Source organism: Megalobrama amblycephala, linkage group LG12, assembly GCF_018812025.1.
Source record: "Megalobrama amblycephala isolate DHTTF-2021 linkage group LG12, ASM1881202v1, whole genome shotgun sequence".
Taxonomy (NCBI): domain Eukaryota; kingdom Metazoa; phylum Chordata; class Actinopteri; order Cypriniformes; family Xenocyprididae; genus Megalobrama; species Megalobrama amblycephala.
Window position 1 is genome coordinate 31,373,092 of NC_063055.1, and position 20,814 is coordinate 31,393,905.

Here is a 20,814-nt window from a genome sequence, read left to right on the forward strand (position 1 = left end):
CACTATCTTGGCTGCTCGTCCCTCCAGCTCCACCTTGATCAGTTGTCATCCTACCTGTGCCACGGACTTGCGCGTTCTGCTTCGCTATGTCTCTTCACCCCTACAGCTTCAGCGAGTTCCTCTGTCACACTGGCTCCGCCTCAGTCCTCAGGCACTCAGGTTCCACCTCAGATGCTCACCATCATGGCTCCTCTCTTTGTCGACTCTGCCATGGGCTGTTGTCCTAGGTCTTCTACATCTGGATGCTCCTCCCTGCTTTCTGCTTCCTGCTCTCATCATCCCTTCACCTGCTCCTCTTACCAGCCCTTCACCATTTCCTCTTCCTCCTTCAAAGACCCCACCTTCCTCCCTCACTTGTTTTTTTTTTTTTTTTTTTTTGTTATGGCGCAAGGTCGTGCCTTCTGCAAGGGGCATTATGTCATAGACATTCAGTTATTATTGTATTAGATTTATTTCCATGGACTTTAAGTTTTCATTAGTTTCCTGATTTCCTTTGTCTAGCTTTTCCACCACTTATCAGTTGTCAAGTCAAGTGAAGTCACCTTTATTTATATAGCGCTTTTTACAATGCAGATTGTATCAAAGCAGCTTTACAGTGATATCTGGTATATAATTTTGGCTGCACAGCAGCTCTTGAAGAAAATGGTGTCAATGCAGGCAGATCAAAACACTGTTGAATATCAAATGCTAAGTGTCCCCAACTAAGCAAGCCAAAGGCGACAGCGGCAATGTGTTATGTGTATGCCAGGTTAAAGAGATGCGTTTTTAGTCTAGATTTAAACTGACAGAGTGTGTCTGCTTCCCGAACAATGCTAGGAAGTTTGTTCCAGAGTTTAGGTGACAAATAGGATAAGGATTATCAGCTGGCCTGAATTCTGAGATCGCAATAAACGTGAAGGATTATAATGATTTAAGAGCTCGCTCAGATACTGGGGAGCTAAACCACTTAGTGCTTTGTAAGTAATTAGCAAGATTTTAAAATCTATATGATGTTTAACAGGAAGCCAATGCAGTGTTGACAGAACTGGGCTAATATGGTCATACTTCCTAGTTCTAGTAAGAACTCTAGCTGCTGCATTTTGTACAAGCTGTAGTTTATTTATCAAGCGAGTGAAACAACCACCCAGTAGAGCGTTACAGTAATCTAGCCTTGAGGTCATGAACGCATGAACTAACTGTTCTGCATTTGTCATTGAGAGCATATGTCGTAGTTTATTTTTAAGATGGAAGAATGCGGTTTTACAGATACTAGAAACATGGCCTTCAAATGAAAGATTTGTATCAAAGAGCACACCCAGGTTCCTAACTGACGACGAAGAGCAGCCATCAAGTGTTAGACAGTATTCTAGGTTATTACGTGAAGAAGTTTTTGGTCCAAAATTACAATCTCTGTTTTTTTCTGAATTTAGTAGTAGGAAATTACTGGTCATCCAATTTGTCATGGTGATTCATTTGATCTGCACAGGTGTTTGTCATTTTACAAAATGTTGCAGTCTTTTCAGTTCTCATTTGTCTGGTATATGTTGGCATTTTATTCTAAGTTATTTATTAAACTTTGTGTTATTTTTATAATCATCATCTCCATTTGATATAACACGACAAATATACTTTATAGAGAGCATGTTATGTTTGTGTTCCCCTTGCTAGTTTGTTTCTATGGTTACTTATTGATTATTTGATTATGTTCACCTGTTCCTCATCTAGTTTCCTTTGTTTGTGTCAGGTACATACACTTACAGTTTCACTTACTCTTTATCACTTCTCGTTTGCATTATGTGGTTTGCGTTGGTCTTATTGTTCTTCAAGTGTCTCCTGAGTGTGTAGTTTTGTTTAATAAAGACTTTATTGTGACAATTGTGGCAAGGCAGAGAGCCCTGGGAGCGGAGCGTGGCCAGTGGAGCAACTGTTGCAAGTGATACCTGTGAGTCACACTGGTCTCGAGTCCCATGGTGCAGCTCCGGAAGGATAAAAGGAGGAGTGACAACAGTGAAGGATAAGAGAGGACCAGGCCTGGGACTTTATGTTGTTGTTTTGTTTTCAATTATGCGGCAGACATCCATGAGGGGCTGCCGCTTACTTTCAATTTGTTATTTGTTCCTTTGCCTCCTCCTCCTCCTCCTCCTCCTCCTCCTCCTCCTCACTCATTATGACCTTACCATCGAGGACATTCCTGGACTTAGCCTACCAAGCATATGTAACAAATATGCAGGCAAGTAAATTTGAACCCATGTGCAGCATTATTTCCCAAACATAATCAAATGTAAAAAAAAAAAAAAAGACTTGGCTTTGCATGACTTTGCTAACATGGACTTACCAAACAATGGGTTAGATGAACAAAGCTGGACAAGTGAACAAAGAAACATGAGGGCTATTTATATAAAGAGACTACTGACAAAAAATGAACACCTGTGACCCATCAAGACAATGACCCAATCAGAAAACAGAACAAGGAAACCACATGACTAAAACAACCAATGACAATGGACATTGGTTTCTAGAGAAAGGGTTTCTAGATCTGGTCCCTATGGGAATATATGATGACATTGGATGACATTCCTCAGTCCTGCCTTCACTGGCCCCCTTCAGCTCATTGGCTCCTTTGATTGCTCTGCCCAGCTACTCGGATCCACCTTGGGTCTGTCTCAAACTTCGCCTTGGTGTGAGGATTCCCTCGCCCCACCCCAGGGCTTCGAGCCCTAGACTCCACCTCAGCCTGTCAATCAATCATCTCTTCCTTAGCTCCACACTTCTTTGGCTCATAATCCATTCGGCTCCACCTTGGTTAGTCATCACCCTGGTTGTGTCGTGGACTTCTGCGCCTCCAGCTATGCCTCGTCCCTTCACCCCTTCGGCTCCATCGGGCTCCTCCTTCCCTCCGGCTCCACTGTTGTCCTCGCTTCCATCAGCTCAATCTGCCAAGCCCCAGATTCATGTTGCTAGTTTGTTTCTATGGTTACTTACTGATTATTTGATTATGTTCACCTGTTTCTTTCATCTAGTTTGAATCAGGTATATACTCCCTGTGTTTCAGTTTCTCTTTTTTGGTTCTCATTTGCATTATGTGTGGTTTGTGTTGCTCTTATTGTTCTCCAAGCGATCTCCTGAATGTTTTGTTTTGTTTAATAAAGAATTTATATTTTGGAAAACTCCTTTCTTCTTCATCGCGTGTGTTGGCAAAGACAGTCAACTGACAATAATTCTTAAATCATACTTGCAGTCAACATTATATATTACCAAGCCATCAGAAACTGTTGTTCTTTCATGTTTCACGGAGCCCTGGAAATACCAAAATTTATGATTGACACCTTGTTCTTTAATCTTGAACCAAGCCTGTGGTAAACACCTTTCCCCTCTCTTGAGAGCAATGACATTTGCTCTGACAGTTAACATGTTAAGATGTCTCTCAGCATGCTTCAGAAAGTACAAATCTATCACAGGAAGATGGAGAACATCTAAGCATCAGCATGTCAAAAAAAAAAAAGAAAAGAAAAAAATGGTGTGAAAACAGACCACAAACAGGTAGATAGATATATAGTTGTCTAGGGACACTAGAGTCATAGGGGGTTTGTGTGAGGGATAGAGAAATATCCTGAAGCTGAAATCAAATAATTGCTTTTGTCATGTTTAATGCATAGGCATGCCATGTATTTAAATGTAAAAAGATATATAAGCAGGAAACCTTGCTTTCATAAAGCCATTATGAAACATGAGAACGTAAGAAATAGAGAGGATGAGAGAGGTTTGGGCATGAAAAGGCGGAGAAGAAGTTAATAAAAAGACAAGGAGGGGGTGAAGGGAAGAAAAAGAGAGAGTTCCTGTTAGAAAATTCACTAGACACTAGTTGTTTGACCATTGTTCCATGCTTGACAAGGTTGTGCATTAAAGTCAATGCCTGGGTCAGTGTGCTTTAATTTAGATGGTGGATGGATTCTGTTATGAGCTTTTGTGTCATTCTGCTTCAAGTCTTCACAGCAAAACATCACCTGGATCTGCTCAAATGCATCTAATTGAGGATTGTAATCTTCTCCTGCTGGATCGGTGGGCCAGATGAACAACCCTACACCCCTTCACTTCTACAAAACCAAGGTAGGCTTGAAAGGTCTTTATATGGTCCTTCTGAAAGCTGGAAACACATCTCTTATTGATTTCAAAAGAATACAAAAAAACATGTTATCGTTTTCTGCAGTACTTTTTTTTTTTTTTTTTTTTACTTTGTTAAGATGGTATTCAGGGGAGATGATGTGGTGGTATTTATGCATTTCTTTGCTCCAAGATTCCTTGCATATTCTCAAAGATGCTTCTTTTAGATACATTTTCACATTCATGGTGACGTCAACACATCCACTGATATGATACATCTGCTTGTGCTACATTATCAATAGATATTCAGTTTACCTTTCTGCACAGCTAAAACATCTTAAAATGACAAAACATATATTAAAAATTAAAAAAAAACCTTTTTGTCATTTGCATTGTGTGCATTTTTGTAGCTTAATAGCTTAAGATAAGTTTCTTTTTTGTATTAATTGGCAGAAATGTGACTGGACTGTGGTTAAATAAATGTCTGCAGATGAATCTTGATCAGGATTGAACAAAAGTTATTGTTTAGTGTATGCTGGCTGTTAAAGTTATGACATTCCTTGCCTCAAATAAAAAAAAAAATATCAAAAGCAATTCAAAAAGATGGAGCAGATGTAGAAATGTCAAAAGCAGCAGGATCCAGTGCTGATAGAGAGAAGGAAAGGAAGATAAAGAAAGAAAGAGAAAAGATATATTGGTAGTGAGGGAAGACAGCTGCCAATGACATACCTGGCAAAACAAGACAGTAATTCTTCATTTTGATTTTCCAACAATGAGCTCAACTTGCAAGAAAAAGCTTTCATGACAGTAATTGGAAGATAACAGTATATATATACTGCCAAAATTGTTGGTACCCTTGATAAATATAATCAAAGATGACTGTAAAAATAAATCTGCATTGTTTATCCTTTTGATCATTAATTCATAAAATTAGCAAAAAATCTAACCTTTCTTTGAAGGAAAAGAATTCAAAGTGGGGGAAAAATCACATTATGAAATAAATGTTTTTCTCCAAAACACGTTGACCACAATTATTGGCACCCTTTTATTCAATTATTTTTGCAACCTCCTTTTGCCAAGATAACAGCTCTGAGTTTTCTCCTATAATGCCTGATGAGTTTGGAGAACACCTGACAAGAGATCAGAGACCATTCCTTCATGCAGAATCTCTCCAGATCCTTCAGATTCCAGCTCCATGTTGGTGCTTCTCGTCTTCAGTTCACCCCACTAATTTTCTTTAGGGTTCAGGTCAGGGGACTGGGATGGTCATGGCAGAAGTTTCATTTTGTGCTCAGTGACACATTTTTGTGTTGGTTTTGATATTTGTTTTGGATCATTGTCCTGATGGAAGATCCAACCATGGCCCATTATTGGATTTCTAGCAGAAGCGATCAGGTTTTGATTTATTATCTGTTTGTATTTGATAGAATCCATGATACCATGTATCTGAACAAGATGTCCAGGACCTCCAGCAGAAAAATAGGCCCACAACTTTAAAGATCCCGCAGTATATTTAACTGTGGACATGGGGTACTTTTTATCCATGTGTGCACCAAACCCACCGTAGAAGCCGGTCCAGTTTGAAGTTCCAGTCTTGTCTGACAACTGAATATACTGGAGATTGTTTCTGGGTGAGAGCAGATGATTTTTCTTGAAACCATCCCGAACAGCTTGTGGGGATGTAGGTGCTGTTTGATCATTTTTTTTAGGCTTTCTGAAACTCAAGACTCAACTAATCTCTGCAGTTCTCCAGCTGTGATCATTGGAGAGTCTTTGGCCACTCAAACTTTCCTCCTCAGTGCGCATTAGGCCGATTTAGATACACATCCTCTTCCAGGCAGATTTGTAACATCTTTAGTTAATTGGAACTTCTTAATTATTGCCCTGATGGTGGAAATGGGGAATTTCAATGCTTTAGCTATTTTCTTACAGACATTTTCTATTTTGTGAAGCTCAACAATCTTTGGTTTTACCTATTGTGATGAATGATTAAGGGAATTTGGCCTTTGTGTTTCCTCATGTTTATACTCCTGTCATGGCAGGACAATTTCATGCTCCTAGTCACCCTGATGTGCTAAAAAATGTAAATATTAATGGGAATATACTTCAGAGATATTTTACTCATAAAAAATTCTAGGGGTGCCAATAATTGTGGCTAACGTATTTTGGAGAAAAACATTTATTTCATAATGTGATTTCCCCCCCACTTTCAATTCTTTTCCTTTAATGAAAGGTTAGATTTTTGCTAATTTTATGAATTAAAGATCAAAAGGATAAACATTGCAGATTTATTTTTAGAGTCATCTTTGATCATTTTTATCAAGGGTACCAACAATTTTGTCCATATGTGTATATATATATATACACTGATAAATATAAATATGAATAAATATTAATATATTTTATAAAATATAAATGAAATATATATTTTATAAAATATATTAATTTTAATTCATATTTATATTTATCAGACAATGTGTGTGTGTGTGTGTGTGTGTGTGTGTGTGTGTGTGTGTGTGTGTGTGTGTGTGTGTGTGTGTGTTTTCTTTGCTTGTCACTATAGGGGAAGAATGTGTGTGTTCTCATGCTACTGTGCATTCCCCTCTCCATGATGGACATCCCTGGTCCTTGCAAACATGCCATAACCATGGACCACCTGCTTCAACTAAAACAACTGGTGATAAATCACATCTCAATAAAGCTTCAAGGAAGCTTTGATTTCAAAAGTTGCACCTCAAATGTAGCATATCTCCTAACTTTTCAGCTCATGTCTTTTTACTCTTCAGATTAGTAACCAGTTGCGGACTGGCTGTTCAATCACATATACATTCATTGAGAGAAAACACCTGGTAAGAATGTCTTTAAACATTATCTTGCTCTGCTTTTATATTAATGTTTAAAAACAAGATTGTTCTTTTTCCACAATACAAGATTCTATTCCAAGGTCTTCTGTTTTGAATCTGCCCTTGGAAATGCATCAGTGTTGGAGGTGTGTTTTAGATTAGACGGTCACTCCAAAGTGTCATCACTAATAGATGAGATTTCCATTGTGGCATCCATGACATGGTTGAATTCAGTATGCATTTTGATGTAGATCTTTGATGTCTCTGTTGGCACCATTTAGTATGTAACAGTCTTTTTATTCTGTAGACAGTCCGAACTTCTGAAATTTGATTTAGGTTAAAAATCTGAAAGCTTTTAGGTTAAAAATCTTAAATCTGAAGTATTTAGTCGTAACATTACGGTAAGCAGTATTGGGGTAACGTGTTACAAGTAATGCGAGTTACGTAATCAGATTACTATTTTCAAGTAACCAGTAACGCATTACTTTTTTTTTTTTTTTTTTTTCACCTTTATTTATATAGAGCTTTTTACAATGCAGATCGTGTCAAAGCAGCTTTACAGTGATAATTGGTATATAATTGTGGCTGCACAGCAGCTCTTAAACAATAGTGTCAATGCAAGCAGACCAAAGCACTGTTGAATATCAAGTATCAAGTCAAATGTCCCCAACTAAGCAAGCCAAAGGTGACAGCGGCAAGGAACCCAATTACTTTTAAATTTACAACAAAATATCTGAGTTACTTTTTCAAATAAGTAACACAAGTTAATTTGTTTTCCCATTTATTGACTGAAAGCTCTCCTGTCCTAAGTTGAGAGAAATCAGGAGTAAGTGCAGAGGTTTTGTGTGAGGTGTGCGCTGTGTAAACATGATAAAATAATAATTTATTTTTTTGAAGTACATCAGCTCTGTCACAATTCAGAGGCTGCATCCTTCCATTTGTCAAATTAATGTAAACTTCTTGTAAAGTCTTACCCATATTACAGAATATGATTCACAAAGTACAATACATTGATATCAGCAAAGCCAGCTGCCTGTTCTCTTTTGAAAGCAAAGTGAAGTGCACATGCTAATGTGCCAGATTTTGTTCTCTGATTTTCTCTAAACCTTTTTGTCTTTTAGAGCATGGTGTGTTATGTGAAGGCTACTCTGCCAAGGGTGCTTGAACTGTTCAACGTCCACTTCAAATACATGCGGGGCTCAGGAAGTGCTCAAGCAGTGGTCTCCATACAGAACCTCATTCTCAACATCTACTCCCAACACTGCATACCTTCACTGAATGAAGAACTGGAGGTGTGTGCACTCACAATCACATATCTTGATCTCAGGGACAAAACATCTTAACAAGGTTCTCTAGGCTACCTTAGAATCAGTTCATAAGTTGTTATTTCATAACAACAACAATAACAACTAAATATTATTTGTTAACACTTTACAATGAGGTTCAGTTTCACTATTAAAAATAAAGGTTCTTTATTGGCATTGATGGTTCTATGAAGAACCTTTAATGTCCATGGAATCCTTCCACTGCACAAAGGTTTATTGAAGTGGTAAAATATTCTTAGGTTTATTAAAATGTTCTTTACAGTACATAAAGTTAATTGCTGTGAAAACCCCTTTTGGAACCTTTATTTTTAAAGTGTAATTAAGTAAGCAATAAGGTACGAGAGGCTGTGCTCTCTCAAGGGGTTGTAGGCATTCCGCTTCACATTGTGCCTAACAACACACTTCAGCCGTGACTTATTCACGATACAGCACTAGCCTCGAGTACCTTATTGCTTTTATAAAACGGTTACCACACAATACAAATATTAAAGCCAAAAATATGTATCAATGCAACTTTCATGAAGTAAACTTTCACTAAAGCCTTCCTTCCAACGGAAAAAATAGTCCCTGACCATCAACAGCAACAGAAGTCACATTATTACGCCATTAGATGGCGGCAAAGTCTATCTTTATGAGTGTGTCAGTCAGTAGTGAAGACTTTTATATTGAAAAGACTGAATTGTTTTGAAAACGGAACAAGATGCAACTGACAAATGCTTTGACTAATGCTGTCAGTGTCATGATCATCACTAGGAGTGCCCATTGTCTGCCACTAGAGGGCACTTCAACCCGGACTGTGTCTCACCCCACTTGTGAACTTCATTACCCATAACGCACTTCCCGGACTCATTATCTCATGTCATTACACCCAGCTGTTTTGTGTTCCCTCATCATTTTCTGTCTATTTATACCCTGTTTGTTTCTGTTTTAGTCATGGAGTTTTCAGTTCAGGTCACCAGTTTCTTTGTTTGTTTTCTTGTTTCCTGTTTGACTGCTTTGTGGATTTTGACCCCTGCCTGTTTCTGGATTACGACTTTGGATTACCCATTAAAAGCTTGCACTTGGATCTTGCCTGTTTGTCCCTGTGATTTACCGTGACAGAAAACTCCATCACAACTAGATCCAGCAGGATGGGTATTCAAATCACTCCTCCAGCTACTGTGAGGGAGCGACTACAGAATTTAACTACCCTGAAACAACAGGGCAATGAGGTGGGTGGTTTTGCCCAATTGTTTTGGACCCTTGCAGTAGGGCTGGGATATAATGATGCGGCCTTAATGGACCTTTTGAATGGTTGCCTGGATAACTCGCTACCTCAGTGGGAGATGGATGGACTGGGAGACCTGGACTTTTGGGGGTTCGTCCACTACCTCCAACGTCGGAGTAGGGGGGCTGTACCGTGTCAACCAGAACACGCTCCAACCAATGAGATCACTCCAGTCAGTGTGCATGCTCCAGCCAGTGAATCCGTTCCAGAAGCCACAGAGGAGATGGGCACTGAGCCTCTGCTTCACCCTGGTAAAAGGAGGAAGAGGAGAAGGAAGAAGGCTTCCTTCATCCTTCAAGGTCCGGAGGCCTCTCCAGCCAGTGAGCCCGCTCCAGCCAGTGAGTCCACTCCAGAGCCCGCTCCAGCCAGTGAGTCCACTCCAGAGCCCGCTCCAGCCAGTGAGTTCGCTCCAGAGCCCGCTCCAGCCAGTGAGTCCACTCCAGAGCCCGCTCCAGTCAGGGAGTCCACTCCAGTCAGTGAGCCCACTCCAGTCAGTGAATCCGTCCCAGATCCCGCTCCAGCCAGTGAGTCCGCTCCAGAGCCCGCTCCAGCCAGTGAGTCCGCTCCAGCCAGTGAGTCCGCTCCAGAGCCCGCTCCAGTCAGTGAGTCCGCTCCAGCCAGTGAATCCACTCCAGAGCCCACTCCAGCCAGTGAGTTCGCTCCAGAGCCCGCTCCAGTCAGTGAGTCCGCTCCAGCCAGTGAGTCCACTCCAAAGCCCGCTCCAGCCAGTGAGTCCGCTTCGGTGCCCATAGATGAGGTAGGCACAGAGCCACCGCCTCACCATCATAAGAGGAGGAGGAGGAGAAGGGCTTCCTCCGTCCTTCAAGGCCCGGAGACCACTCTAGTGGTTGCTCTTCGTTTTCCGAAGCACCTTGCCCTGCTGGCGCCGACTAAGCGCCTTGCCCTGCCGCCACCGCCAAAGCAGCCTGAGCCTGTTGCCGTCCCGGAGCAGCCCGAGCCCGCTGCCGTCCCAGAGCTGCCCGCTCTCCCTGATGCGGCCACGGAGGTCGTCACCGAGCTGCACACTCTCTCTGATATGACCATGGAGCACCCTTGGTCAGCCCTGTTGCCACCGCCCAGGCCCTCTGCCCTGCCGCCACCGCCAAGACCGTCTGAACCGTCGAAACCCGCCTGGTCTGTTCTTCCAGCATTGCCCTGGCACTCAGCCAGGACTCTAGACCTGCTGGCACCCGCCTGGTCAGTTCCTCCAGCGCCGCCCTGGCAGTCAGCCAGGACTCCAGACCTGCTGGCACCCCCATGGTCAGTTCCTCCAGCGCCGCCCTGGCAGTCAGCCAGGACTCCAGACCTGCTGGCACCCGCATGGTCAGTTCCTCCAGCGCCACCCTGGCAGTCAGCCAGGACCCCAGGCCTGTTGACACCCGCTTGGTCAGTTCCTCCAGCACCGCCTTGGCAACTTGCCAGAACCCTGACCCCACTAGAGTCTCCATGGACTGTTCCCCCGGCTCCCCCCTGGCCTTCTGTTGGAGACTCTGGACCTGGCCCACCATCCCTCCCCCTGGTCCTCCTCCTTTCCACCTCCCTCCTGAGTTTTTGTGTTTTTGTTTTTTTGTGTGTCTGGTTTTTGAGGGGAGGTAATGTCATGATCATTACTAGGAGTGCCCTTGTCTGCCACTAGAGGGCACTCCAACCAATTGTAATTGCAGTGTAGATACATTCATGCCACCTCTGAGTTAATCACTGTGTATTTTCATTTGCTTAAGTGCAGTAAAAGAAGGCTATTGTTCACCGCAATAACTATTGTTACTGAATATAATCTTTATGTAAGGTGTTATCCACTTTAATAGCATTTAAAAAGTATAGTTACTGAGCAACGTTTTAACACATGGAACTTTTAATATTAAAAATCCATCTATTAAAACAGTGACTTTTTTTTTTTTTTTTTTTTTTTTCTCCGGGCAGTGTATTTGATCACCTTATTGTAAAGTGTTGCCTTTAAAGGATTTGGTTGCTAGAGAGAGAACAATGACACTTTAATGTTTTCTTATGTCAACTGTTGGGTTTCATAGGCGAGCATTTCACCTCCTTTGAGTTAAACACATAAACGTATGCAGATATTATTAATGTTCTTAATGCAAATAATTTAATTTAACAACATGATTCAAGAAATGAGTCTGATTCGAAGAAGTATATGAGGCCAAGTCCTGACTGGACAAGAGGAGCTAGGGATGGAGGAGGGTAATTAGCTCCTGAGCAACATGATAAAGCTGCTGATAATACTGAACCTATATATAGGGATGCTGAGATAAGTGTCGTATTTCTATAGGTAGGCGTCGATCAGCTGTGAGTCAGCTGATGCGAGCTTGACTAATGTGACCTTTCAGAACTAACGCTATTCTTTATCAGTCTGGAGTTGGTTGTGTTTTCTATATAATATTGCTCTATTGCAAAATGAAAGGCTAAAACTGATTTACTCTTTGATGAAATATTCAGAAACATCACTCAAGCACATTTTGGTCCATATCTTTGATCAAATCTGCACGCCTCATACATTCTTGTCGTGAGAGCAACAGATCTCCAGTAAAACCCTTAGAAGTCATAAAAGTAAAGCTAGATGTCTGAGGATATATTAGTTTCTTCTTAAGCTTATAAAGATAGTTATGCATTGTTGATTGGTTTACTTACAACCCTGTCAAATATGTAGACATTTCCATTTGTTTAAAAAAATATTTCTTCAAAGTCAGCTTGAGAATTTTTCCATCTGGCAGCTGGTGTCGTATATCATGTGCGTGAGAAATGTGGTTCAAGTATAAGAAATACAAAGAAGTCATGCTGTTACTTTGTCATACTTCTTATGTGAAAAGGGCATTATTACAGCCTCTGTACATGCGTTCAACATGCTGTATTTCCTTTTATTCCCATTTAGGAGCTTTTGGTGATTTATTGACAACACCATTACTGAAACTCCATGCATAATTGCATCAGATCAAATCAGTTAGCTGAACTTAAAAGTGCTTTTTAAAACCACTTAAGTCTTAAGAACATCTTTATTTGTAATTTCATAATTACTCCTATTATCTATATAAAATTTACTGCTAAATATGCTGAAGCATTTTATTTTAAACTTAAATATGCTTTGATGTAATTTCTATTGAAACTTGTATGTCAAGTAATTCAATATTTGTAAGCGCACGTTTGTTAAGATACAGTTTATTTAAATAGTAACTTTACACGTAATATGTTTAAAATTATAATCAAGTTGGCTACTTCGCATGTGTTCAAGTAGGTATTCAACACATCAAAATAAATGTACTTTAAAGCAGGAAAAATTTTTTTTTTAAACATAATGGTTAAAAATGTACTTATGTGGCCAGATTTACTAACCGCTTACACCAACACAAACCCTCTTATTTGGCATTAAAAACTACTGTTGGGATTTACTAAAGACATGCAGTGCAAAATTAGTGCTGAAAAGGCATGGACTGAGTTGTTTTTGCGACTGACCTTATTGCTTATGCATTTGTAGAAGTTTCCACGCAAAATTTATGGGAGGAGAGTATTTAAATGAATCACACAATGTGATTTACTAATGTTTGCGCTAGTCAGTTTACTGGTATTTGTGGCATTATTTAACATCCAAAAAAGCATGCCTTAACCCATTTTGCGACTTGGCTGCAATCGTTGCTTGCGTTGGCCATTATGTAAATGATTTGACTACATCTGTGTTCTTTATTTTGCACGTCAGCAGTAGATCACATGCAAAATTTCACACTCCCATTGGCGCATCTGTGGAATTGCGCTCTCAAGCTAATTTGCCCTGTTTAGTAAATCTGGCCCTAAAACTTTTATTTTGACATGAAGTGTACTTAAGTGTGTTAACAAACAATCATGCAAGTGTATACTCTCTTTAAGTATACTTAAAGAGTGGCTTTTTCATTAATATTATATTAGCTTCAAGTATAGTTTTTTTTAAAAGTATATATTAAATTTGAAGTACACTACAAGTGCACATTCAATACAAGTAAACACACTTCTTTTTCACAAAGGATGGACCACATTTATGATACTTTGAGGGTACTTTTGTTTTCTTTTTGAAGCTTGAGAGCTTTGTGCCCTGCTGAAAAAAAGAGAAAGTCATGGTTTTCGAACAACATGAGGTTGAGTAGATGATGACAGAATTGACATTTTTATGTGAACTATCCCTTTAAGATCCACAATGTTAAACTACATCTCATTATTTATATTTGGTGTTTACTTTCACTCTGACCCTCTGCAGGAGGACCCCGTAGCATTCGAGAAACAGTACAATGAGACTCCTGTCCAAGCACTTCAAAGAGTCGAGGAGGTTCTGTCCCTCTACTTGCACCTCATCTCATCCACTAACACTTCTGTTAACTGGACCTGCGAGCAAGAGTATAGCAGCAATGTAACCCCTACTATGACACCGCTAATCACTAGCACAGGTGAATGCACACACACATTCATTCGGCCACATGAAAAAGAAACAGGTACACTAGTAAACTGCATGATTGAGATGATATTCAAACACACACACACACACACACACACACACACACACACACACACACACACACACACACACACACACACACACATACATACATCCCTCCAGCAATGATTAACACCACATGTTTGTCCTTTGAAAGAGGCTGTGGTGGGTTTATTCGGGCAAGATCCTCAGGGGTCCTCCAGCGATGATTTCTACAGGCTGGGCTTCATTGTGGTCTCCATCTGTGGAGGATTTCTTTTCCTACTCACTGCCTACTGCCTCCTAGAGAGAAAGGTATGCCATTCCTCCATAAATGTAGACATAAATGCCATATGGGCATTTTTATTTGGGTCCAAATCTTTTTATTTACACAATATGTTAATAATAAGATACGTTTCCATAAGGTCAGACAGGCAATGTCCTTCATGCTCTTACATGCATTTGACCGCTTTTCAGCAGTATTTTATATGTATAAAGCTACCTGTTCTGGTGCTTTTGTTGACATATGAAGTAGTGACAAACATTTATGAATTATTTCAAAGGTTTGGCAAGATTCTGACTCCACCAGCCAGCAAAATGTGCTTCACCTCAATCTGGTATTGATTTGTGATGGTGTGTGTGTCTAACGCTGTTTACGCTATCTAAAACTAATTGCGGCACCCTTCATTTTGAAATGAAATGACAACACAGGCTTATGTGATGACAAAAAGATTAGGTTAGACTCAGGGGCTGTGTCAGAAATCGCATACTATCTTTAAGTTCTAAAAAAGTGAATGTGTGTAGTATGAATTTAATCTGGACGTACTACTTTCGCCATGTTTCCATTTTTATGTGACCAGTGTTGGGAGTAATGCATTGCTAAGTAATTAATTACTCTAATTTAATTACTTTCACCCTGAAAAAGTAAAGTAAAATTGGGGGCAGTCATGGCCTAACGGTTAGAGAGTTGGACTTGTAACCCGAAGGTCATGGGTTCAAGTCTCAGTCTCATTACCCACAACTGAGGTGCCCTTGAGCAAGGCACTTAACCCCCAATCGCTCCCCAGGTGCCCACTTCATGGTGTATGTGTGTACAATACTCACTGATGTGTGTGTGCACTTGGATAGGCACAAATTCTAAGTGTGGGACACCATACTTGGCTACATATCACTTTCACTTTAATTTTTTGTTTTTTTCAGCCTCATATCATTCTACATCTGTAAGACCTTCGTTCATCTTCGGAACACAAATTAAGATATTTTTGATAAAATTCGATAGCTCAGTGCGAAGTATTCTTGTCGCTTTATAACATTAAGGTTGAACCACTGTAGTCACTGTTTTAAATATTTCTTTAGTACCTTTCTGGGCTTTTGAAAGTGTAAATTATCTTGCTGGCAATGCAGGCCTCACTGAGCCATTGGATTTTATCAAAAATATATTCATTTGTGTTCCGAAGATGAACAAAATACGGGTGTGGAATGACATGAGGGTGAATATTAATGACAGAATTTTATTTTTTGGGTGAACTAACCCCTTAAGTGCTACTAAAGTGGGTCAAAAAAGACACTCTGTAAAAGTTTAGCTAATTGCATTTAAATAAATGTACACTATATTACATTTTTCTGAATTGCAATTAGCATGCAATTAAGTGTCTAAAACAATGCATTCAATTAGCATTTAAGGATATTCTTTTAAAGTACTTTTTAAACTCTTTTTTGAGTTTTTTAAATTTGATGTTTATCTGCTTACCCCCAGGGCATCCAAGATGTAGGTGTCTTTGTTTCTTCATTAGAACACAAATGATGATTTTTAACTCCAACCGCTGCCGTCTGTCAGTGGTATAATGCAAGTCAGCGGGAACTTGGACTATAAGAGTAAATAAAACACGACAGACAAATCCAAATGAAACCCTGCGGCTCGTGACGACACATTGATGTCTTAAGACACGAAACGATCGGTTTGTGCGAGAAACCGAACAGTATTTATATATTTTTTTACCTCTAATACATCACTATGTCCAACTGTGTTCATCACTCGATTCGTGAGGTCTGATTGCGCTCTGACAACGGCAGTGATGTCTCGCGCATATACTTCAATGAGTGCTAGACATCACTGCCGTTGTCAGACGCGAAAGTGCCGTCACGAGTCGCAGGGTTTCATTTGGATTTGTCTGTCGTGTTTTATTTACTCTTATAGTCCAAGTTCCCGCTGACTTGCATTATACCACTGACAGACGGCAGCGGTTGGAGTTAAAAATCATAATTTGTGTTCTAATGAAGAAACAAAGACACCTACATCTTGGATGCCCTGGGGGTAAACAGATAAACATCAAATTTTCATTTTTGGGTGAACTATCCCTTTTTCACAACTACTTTTTTCTTTTTACATGGCTTTATGGTTTAAACACAGACCATAATGCAGAGCTCTTGCTCACAGATGTTGTTATTGTTCTACAGGTGATGTTGGTGTCTTCTAATCAAGCCATCAGGACATGTTATATAAAGACAAATATTTACTATAGGTCTTGTAGCTTTATTATAATATGGGTTCTCTAAACAGTTATTTTAAGAAGACCCAATCAAATGGCTGCAAAATTAAGAAATGTAAATGTGAAAAGCGTAGTATAGATACTTCTAATATGCATCCATTAGCATTGCCATTGATCTCACTGGCAGTTGCTTGGCTGGTGCATGCAGTTTTTTGAGCCGGTCAAAACTAATCACAAGTTTGGAGCTACAGGAAAAGCTTGGCTAATACATACCAAAACTGCACACACTTGCCCGTTTACCATAGTCCCATCAGCCCCAGCTGGTAGATATTTTATATATACCATCTGGCAGTAGAATAATTCTTCTCCATAGACAGCCATTGAAATAGCAATGTTTTGCCAGTGGCCAATTTTTGTAGGCCTCTTAATAGCGTGAAATGGATTTGAAATGGATATTTATCCCTCTCTGCTGTCTTGTTGAAAATTAACACTGGAGCCAGAAATAGCTTGAGCCAGAAATAAACAGACTTTGAAAGATTTTTCTCATATCTTTCATTCATCATTAGGTCAGGTCCAGTAGTTTACATACTGTAGTGCATAGAACCCCACACTTAATCAGTAACTGGTTTTAAAGAGAGTAACGAAAATCGAGAAGTAAAAACTGAAAAGAGTATTTGTTGAATATGTAACATCACTCATGCATGTAATTTCATATGTAATTCTGTTTCCACAACAGAAGCTGAAACGCCAGCTTCACAGAACAAGAATGTCATCAGACTGGGGGTAACTTTGTGTTTTATCTTAATATTATCATGTATCTTCTTTCTTTCTTTCTTTCTTTCTTTCTTTCTTTCTTTTTTTTTTTTACGTTTTAATGTTATCATACATATATATTTGAATGCTTTGTATGATCTATGACCTATTATGTCAAAACTGTGCATATAGCAAAGGAATATCAAAATTTCTCTTTACAGATTACAAGTTGTCGAAAATTTTGAAATCCAAGAGGAAGTATGTAAGTATTTGATTTTTAAATTCTTGCTTGATTTTGCATCAATTTCAAAATTGACAATAAAAATAAATGAATACTTCTATATATCCCCCAGTACTTAGAAATTGTGAGAAATAAACTCGTAATTACGAGTTATGTTAAGTATAGAAATGTAATACATGGTTTGGTGCCCTAAATTTAGGTAGGGAAGATTCTTGGTCTTAGCCCTAATTTAAGATATGACTTTTTCACAATTTTCTTGTGCTTCTCCATTTTTGCGAGATATTTACCCATTTTGTAAACGTTATATTCTAATTGCTGAACACACCAGTCACACTTTTGGCTGACTTCTAATGTCCTTGAATTATTCAGCCTGAGGGTGGCGCTCTAATAATGAATGACAGACTTTAGTATACACAACAAACGCATAGAATACCATCTTAGGGGCCGTTCACATGTGATGCATTAAAAGTAATGCATTACATTATTGCGCTACTCCATAAAAAAGTACAAAGCTATAAAAGGGATGTCTTAGAGAGGCAGAGTCTCTCAGAAATAAAGATGGGCAGAGGATCTCCAATCTATAAAAGACTGCGTAAAAAGATTGTGGAATACTTTAAAAACAATGTTCATCAATGTCAAATTGCAAAGGCTTTGCAAATGTCAACATCTACAGTGCATAACATCATCAAAAGATTCAGAGAAACTGGAGAAATCTCTGTGTGTAAGGGATAAGACTGAAGACCTTTATTGGATGCCCGTGGTCTTTGGGCCCTCAGACGGCAGTGCATCAATCATCGGCATGATTGTATCAATGACATTACTAAATGGGCCTAGGAATACTTCTAGAAACCACTGTCGGTAAACACAATCCGCCGTGCCATCTGCAGATGCCAACTAAAGCTCTATCATGCAAAAAGGAAGCCATATGTGAACATGGTCCAGAAGCGCTGTCATGTCCTGTGGACCAAGGCTCATTTAAAATGGACTGTTTCGAAGTGGAAAAGTGTTCTATGGTCAGATGAGTCCAAATTTGACATTCTTGTTGGAAATCACAGACGCCGTGTCCTCCTGGCATACTTGTAGTACACTATGGGTTCAAATGTACTATAAGTGCTAACTAAATACATTTTTTAAATACAGAGATGGTATATTAAAAGCACATTTTAGTTCATATTTCATGGTGTCTCAAAATAGCACAGATGAGTACACATAGATGTTCTTAAGATTATTTATTTTAAGAAGTACTAACATTCATATTGTTAACATTCTGAACAATAACATATTGTGGATACAGTATGTGCTCATAAACTTAATTCTCCTTTCTCATCTTTCGTAGACCAGATGACTGACCGACGGAAAGCGTTTGGCTCACACCTCTCCACTGCCTTCTAACTGATTTGAGCTTCCTGGATGCTCAGAAGAGATCACAACCAGTGAAACAGATTGCCTTAGACTTCAGGAAGACCACAACAGTAACAACACCTGACAGTGTTTCCAACATCAGAGGAAACAGATTTAAGATATACTTCTGATTTGTTGACATAACTCATACACCTTGGACCTTGTACATATGTAAATATGCCTATTATTACAAACATCTATTTCTGGACTACTGGAAAAGTCAAAGTATTGCATGCTAAGTAATGCTACAGTTAAACATAAATCCACAATGCACCTACTGTAACAACTAGAAAAAGAAAATCAGTCAATCGTAGTTTGTTTCATAGTTGTTTTCATTATTGTCAGTCTGCTATAATGCTGTTATTGTTCATATGTGGGCAATATGTTACAGTAAAGGCTTCATTTGTTAATACAGAAATTTCTTTCAATTTCCATATATTTTTACATTTTAAAGAGGTTAAGTGTTGAGCTAATATTGTCAGAAAACAATTATTAGGCAAAATACTCCAGATAACACTGTCTCGCATATCTGGCATATTTTCCAAAAAGAAGTCAAAAGGTTATCCTCCTTTTTTTCCCCAGTGACATGCTGATAGGAAAATGCTGTTTGAGCAGACAATAGCACATTTTGCTTGTTTATATTTAGATTAACCTTTGTACACTCTTAAAAATAAAGGTTCTTTATTGCCATCAATGGTTCCATGAAGGACCTTTAACATCAATGGAACCTTTCCAATTCACAAAAGGTTACTTATAGTTTAAAAAGGTTCTTTAAATTATTAACCAAAAGGTTTTTTGGTGAACCAAAAATGGTTCTTGCTTTTGGAACCTTTATTTATATAGTATATAAGTGTATATATGGGAACTTTAATGTGGTTTAGTACAAAGCCATTCAAAACCAAAATCCATGCAGGATGGCATAATATCTACTATAAAGGACCAGAAGAAAACAATTCCAGACATGAATGTTTCCGGGCGACCCACTTGAGCGTTTTGATTTGCATTTTGTTTCTGTCTGGAGTGTGTGTCACCGTTTGGCTTAGCTTTAAACACTCAAAGGCTTCACTCGAAATCAAAAACAAGGAAATGTGGTGGAGATTTTTCGGACGTCTGCTAATAATTAGAACAAGCCAGTCATCCAAGCGAAAAGGAAGAGCTTTTGTTTAGCAGAAAAACAGGACGTAGCTTCTTATGAATGAGATTTGAAGGCCTGCTCTAAAGATGCTGAGTGGGCATATTCACAGTGTAATGCGGTAGTCCAACACACTTTACACAGAAAGATCCAAATAAATTCTTAATTTAATAAATCAAGGAGCATTGAGGAGCAGGAGTAAAGTTAACGTGCACTACGCTTAACTAAAAATGACACTGAACAAGATTGTGGAATACTTTAAAAACAATGTTCATCAATGTCAAATTGTAAAGGCTTTGCAAATGTCAACATCTACAGTGCATAACATCATCAAAAGATTCAGAGAAACTGGAGAAATCTCTGTGTGTAATGGACAAGGCTGAAGACCTTTATTGGATGCCTGTGGTCTTTGGGCCCTCAGACGACAGTGCATCAATCATCGGCATGATTGTGTCAATTACATTACTAAATGGGCCTAGGAATACTTCTAGAAACCACTGTCGGTAAACACAATCCGCCGTGCCATCTGCAGATGCCAACTAAAGCTCTATAATGCCAAAAGAAAGCCATATGTGAACATGGTCCAGAAGGTGAACAGAAAGAACTGAGGGCTTAAATACACACACTAATGATTAACTGAACAAGAAACAGGAGCGCAACTCAATAGATAACCATGACAACTAATGCTGTGTCCCAATTCGCCTACATATATGCCCTGAAAGTATGTAAACGTTGAATAGTTTTTGTGTGCCAAAAAAGCTAAATAATGACTTTATTCAACAATATCTAGTGATGGGCGATTTCAAAACAATGCTTCATGAAGCTTCGAAGCTTTA

General features: G+C 39.2%; 1 protein-coding gene across 2 annotated transcripts; it reads left to right on the top strand.

Moving 5' to 3' along the window:
• Positions 1-3,658: 3,658 nt before the first annotated feature.
• csf1b (colony stimulating factor 1b (macrophage)) lies at positions 3,659-19,264 on the top strand. Of its 2 annotated transcripts, none has more exons than XM_048211392.1 (9): positions 3,659-4,086; positions 6,644-6,757; positions 6,867-6,929; positions 8,045-8,215; positions 13,750-13,936; positions 14,141-14,277; positions 17,188-17,234; positions 17,426-17,466; positions 18,787-19,264. In XM_048211392.1, exons 1-9 carry the CDS (start codon positions 4,048-4,050, stop codon positions 18,792-18,794), a joined length of 807 nt encoding a protein of 268 aa, XP_048067349.1. In that variant the 5' UTR covers positions 3,659-4,047; the 3' UTR covers positions 18,795-19,264. The 2 variants fall into 2 exon arrangements, with proteins under 2 accessions (XP_048067349.1, XP_048067348.1); XM_048211391.1 differs by having other exon boundaries at positions 3,668-4,086; positions 18,782-19,264.
• Positions 19,265-20,814: the final 1,550 nt, after the last annotated feature.

Excerpts from the sequence above, each read along its gene's own strand:
- csf1b (XM_048211391.1), top strand. The coding sequence starts at position 4,048 with ATGAACAACCCTACACCCCTTCACTTCTACAAAACCAAG. Across the intron at positions 6,758-6,866 it reads TGCTTCAACTAAAACAACTG|ATTAGTAACCAGTTGCGGAC; the intron begins GTGATAAATCAC and ends TTTACTCTTCAG. Across the intron at positions 17,235-17,425 it reads AGAATGTCATCAGACTGGGG|ATTACAAGTTGTCGAAAATT; the intron begins GTAACTTTGTGT and ends TTCTCTTTACAG.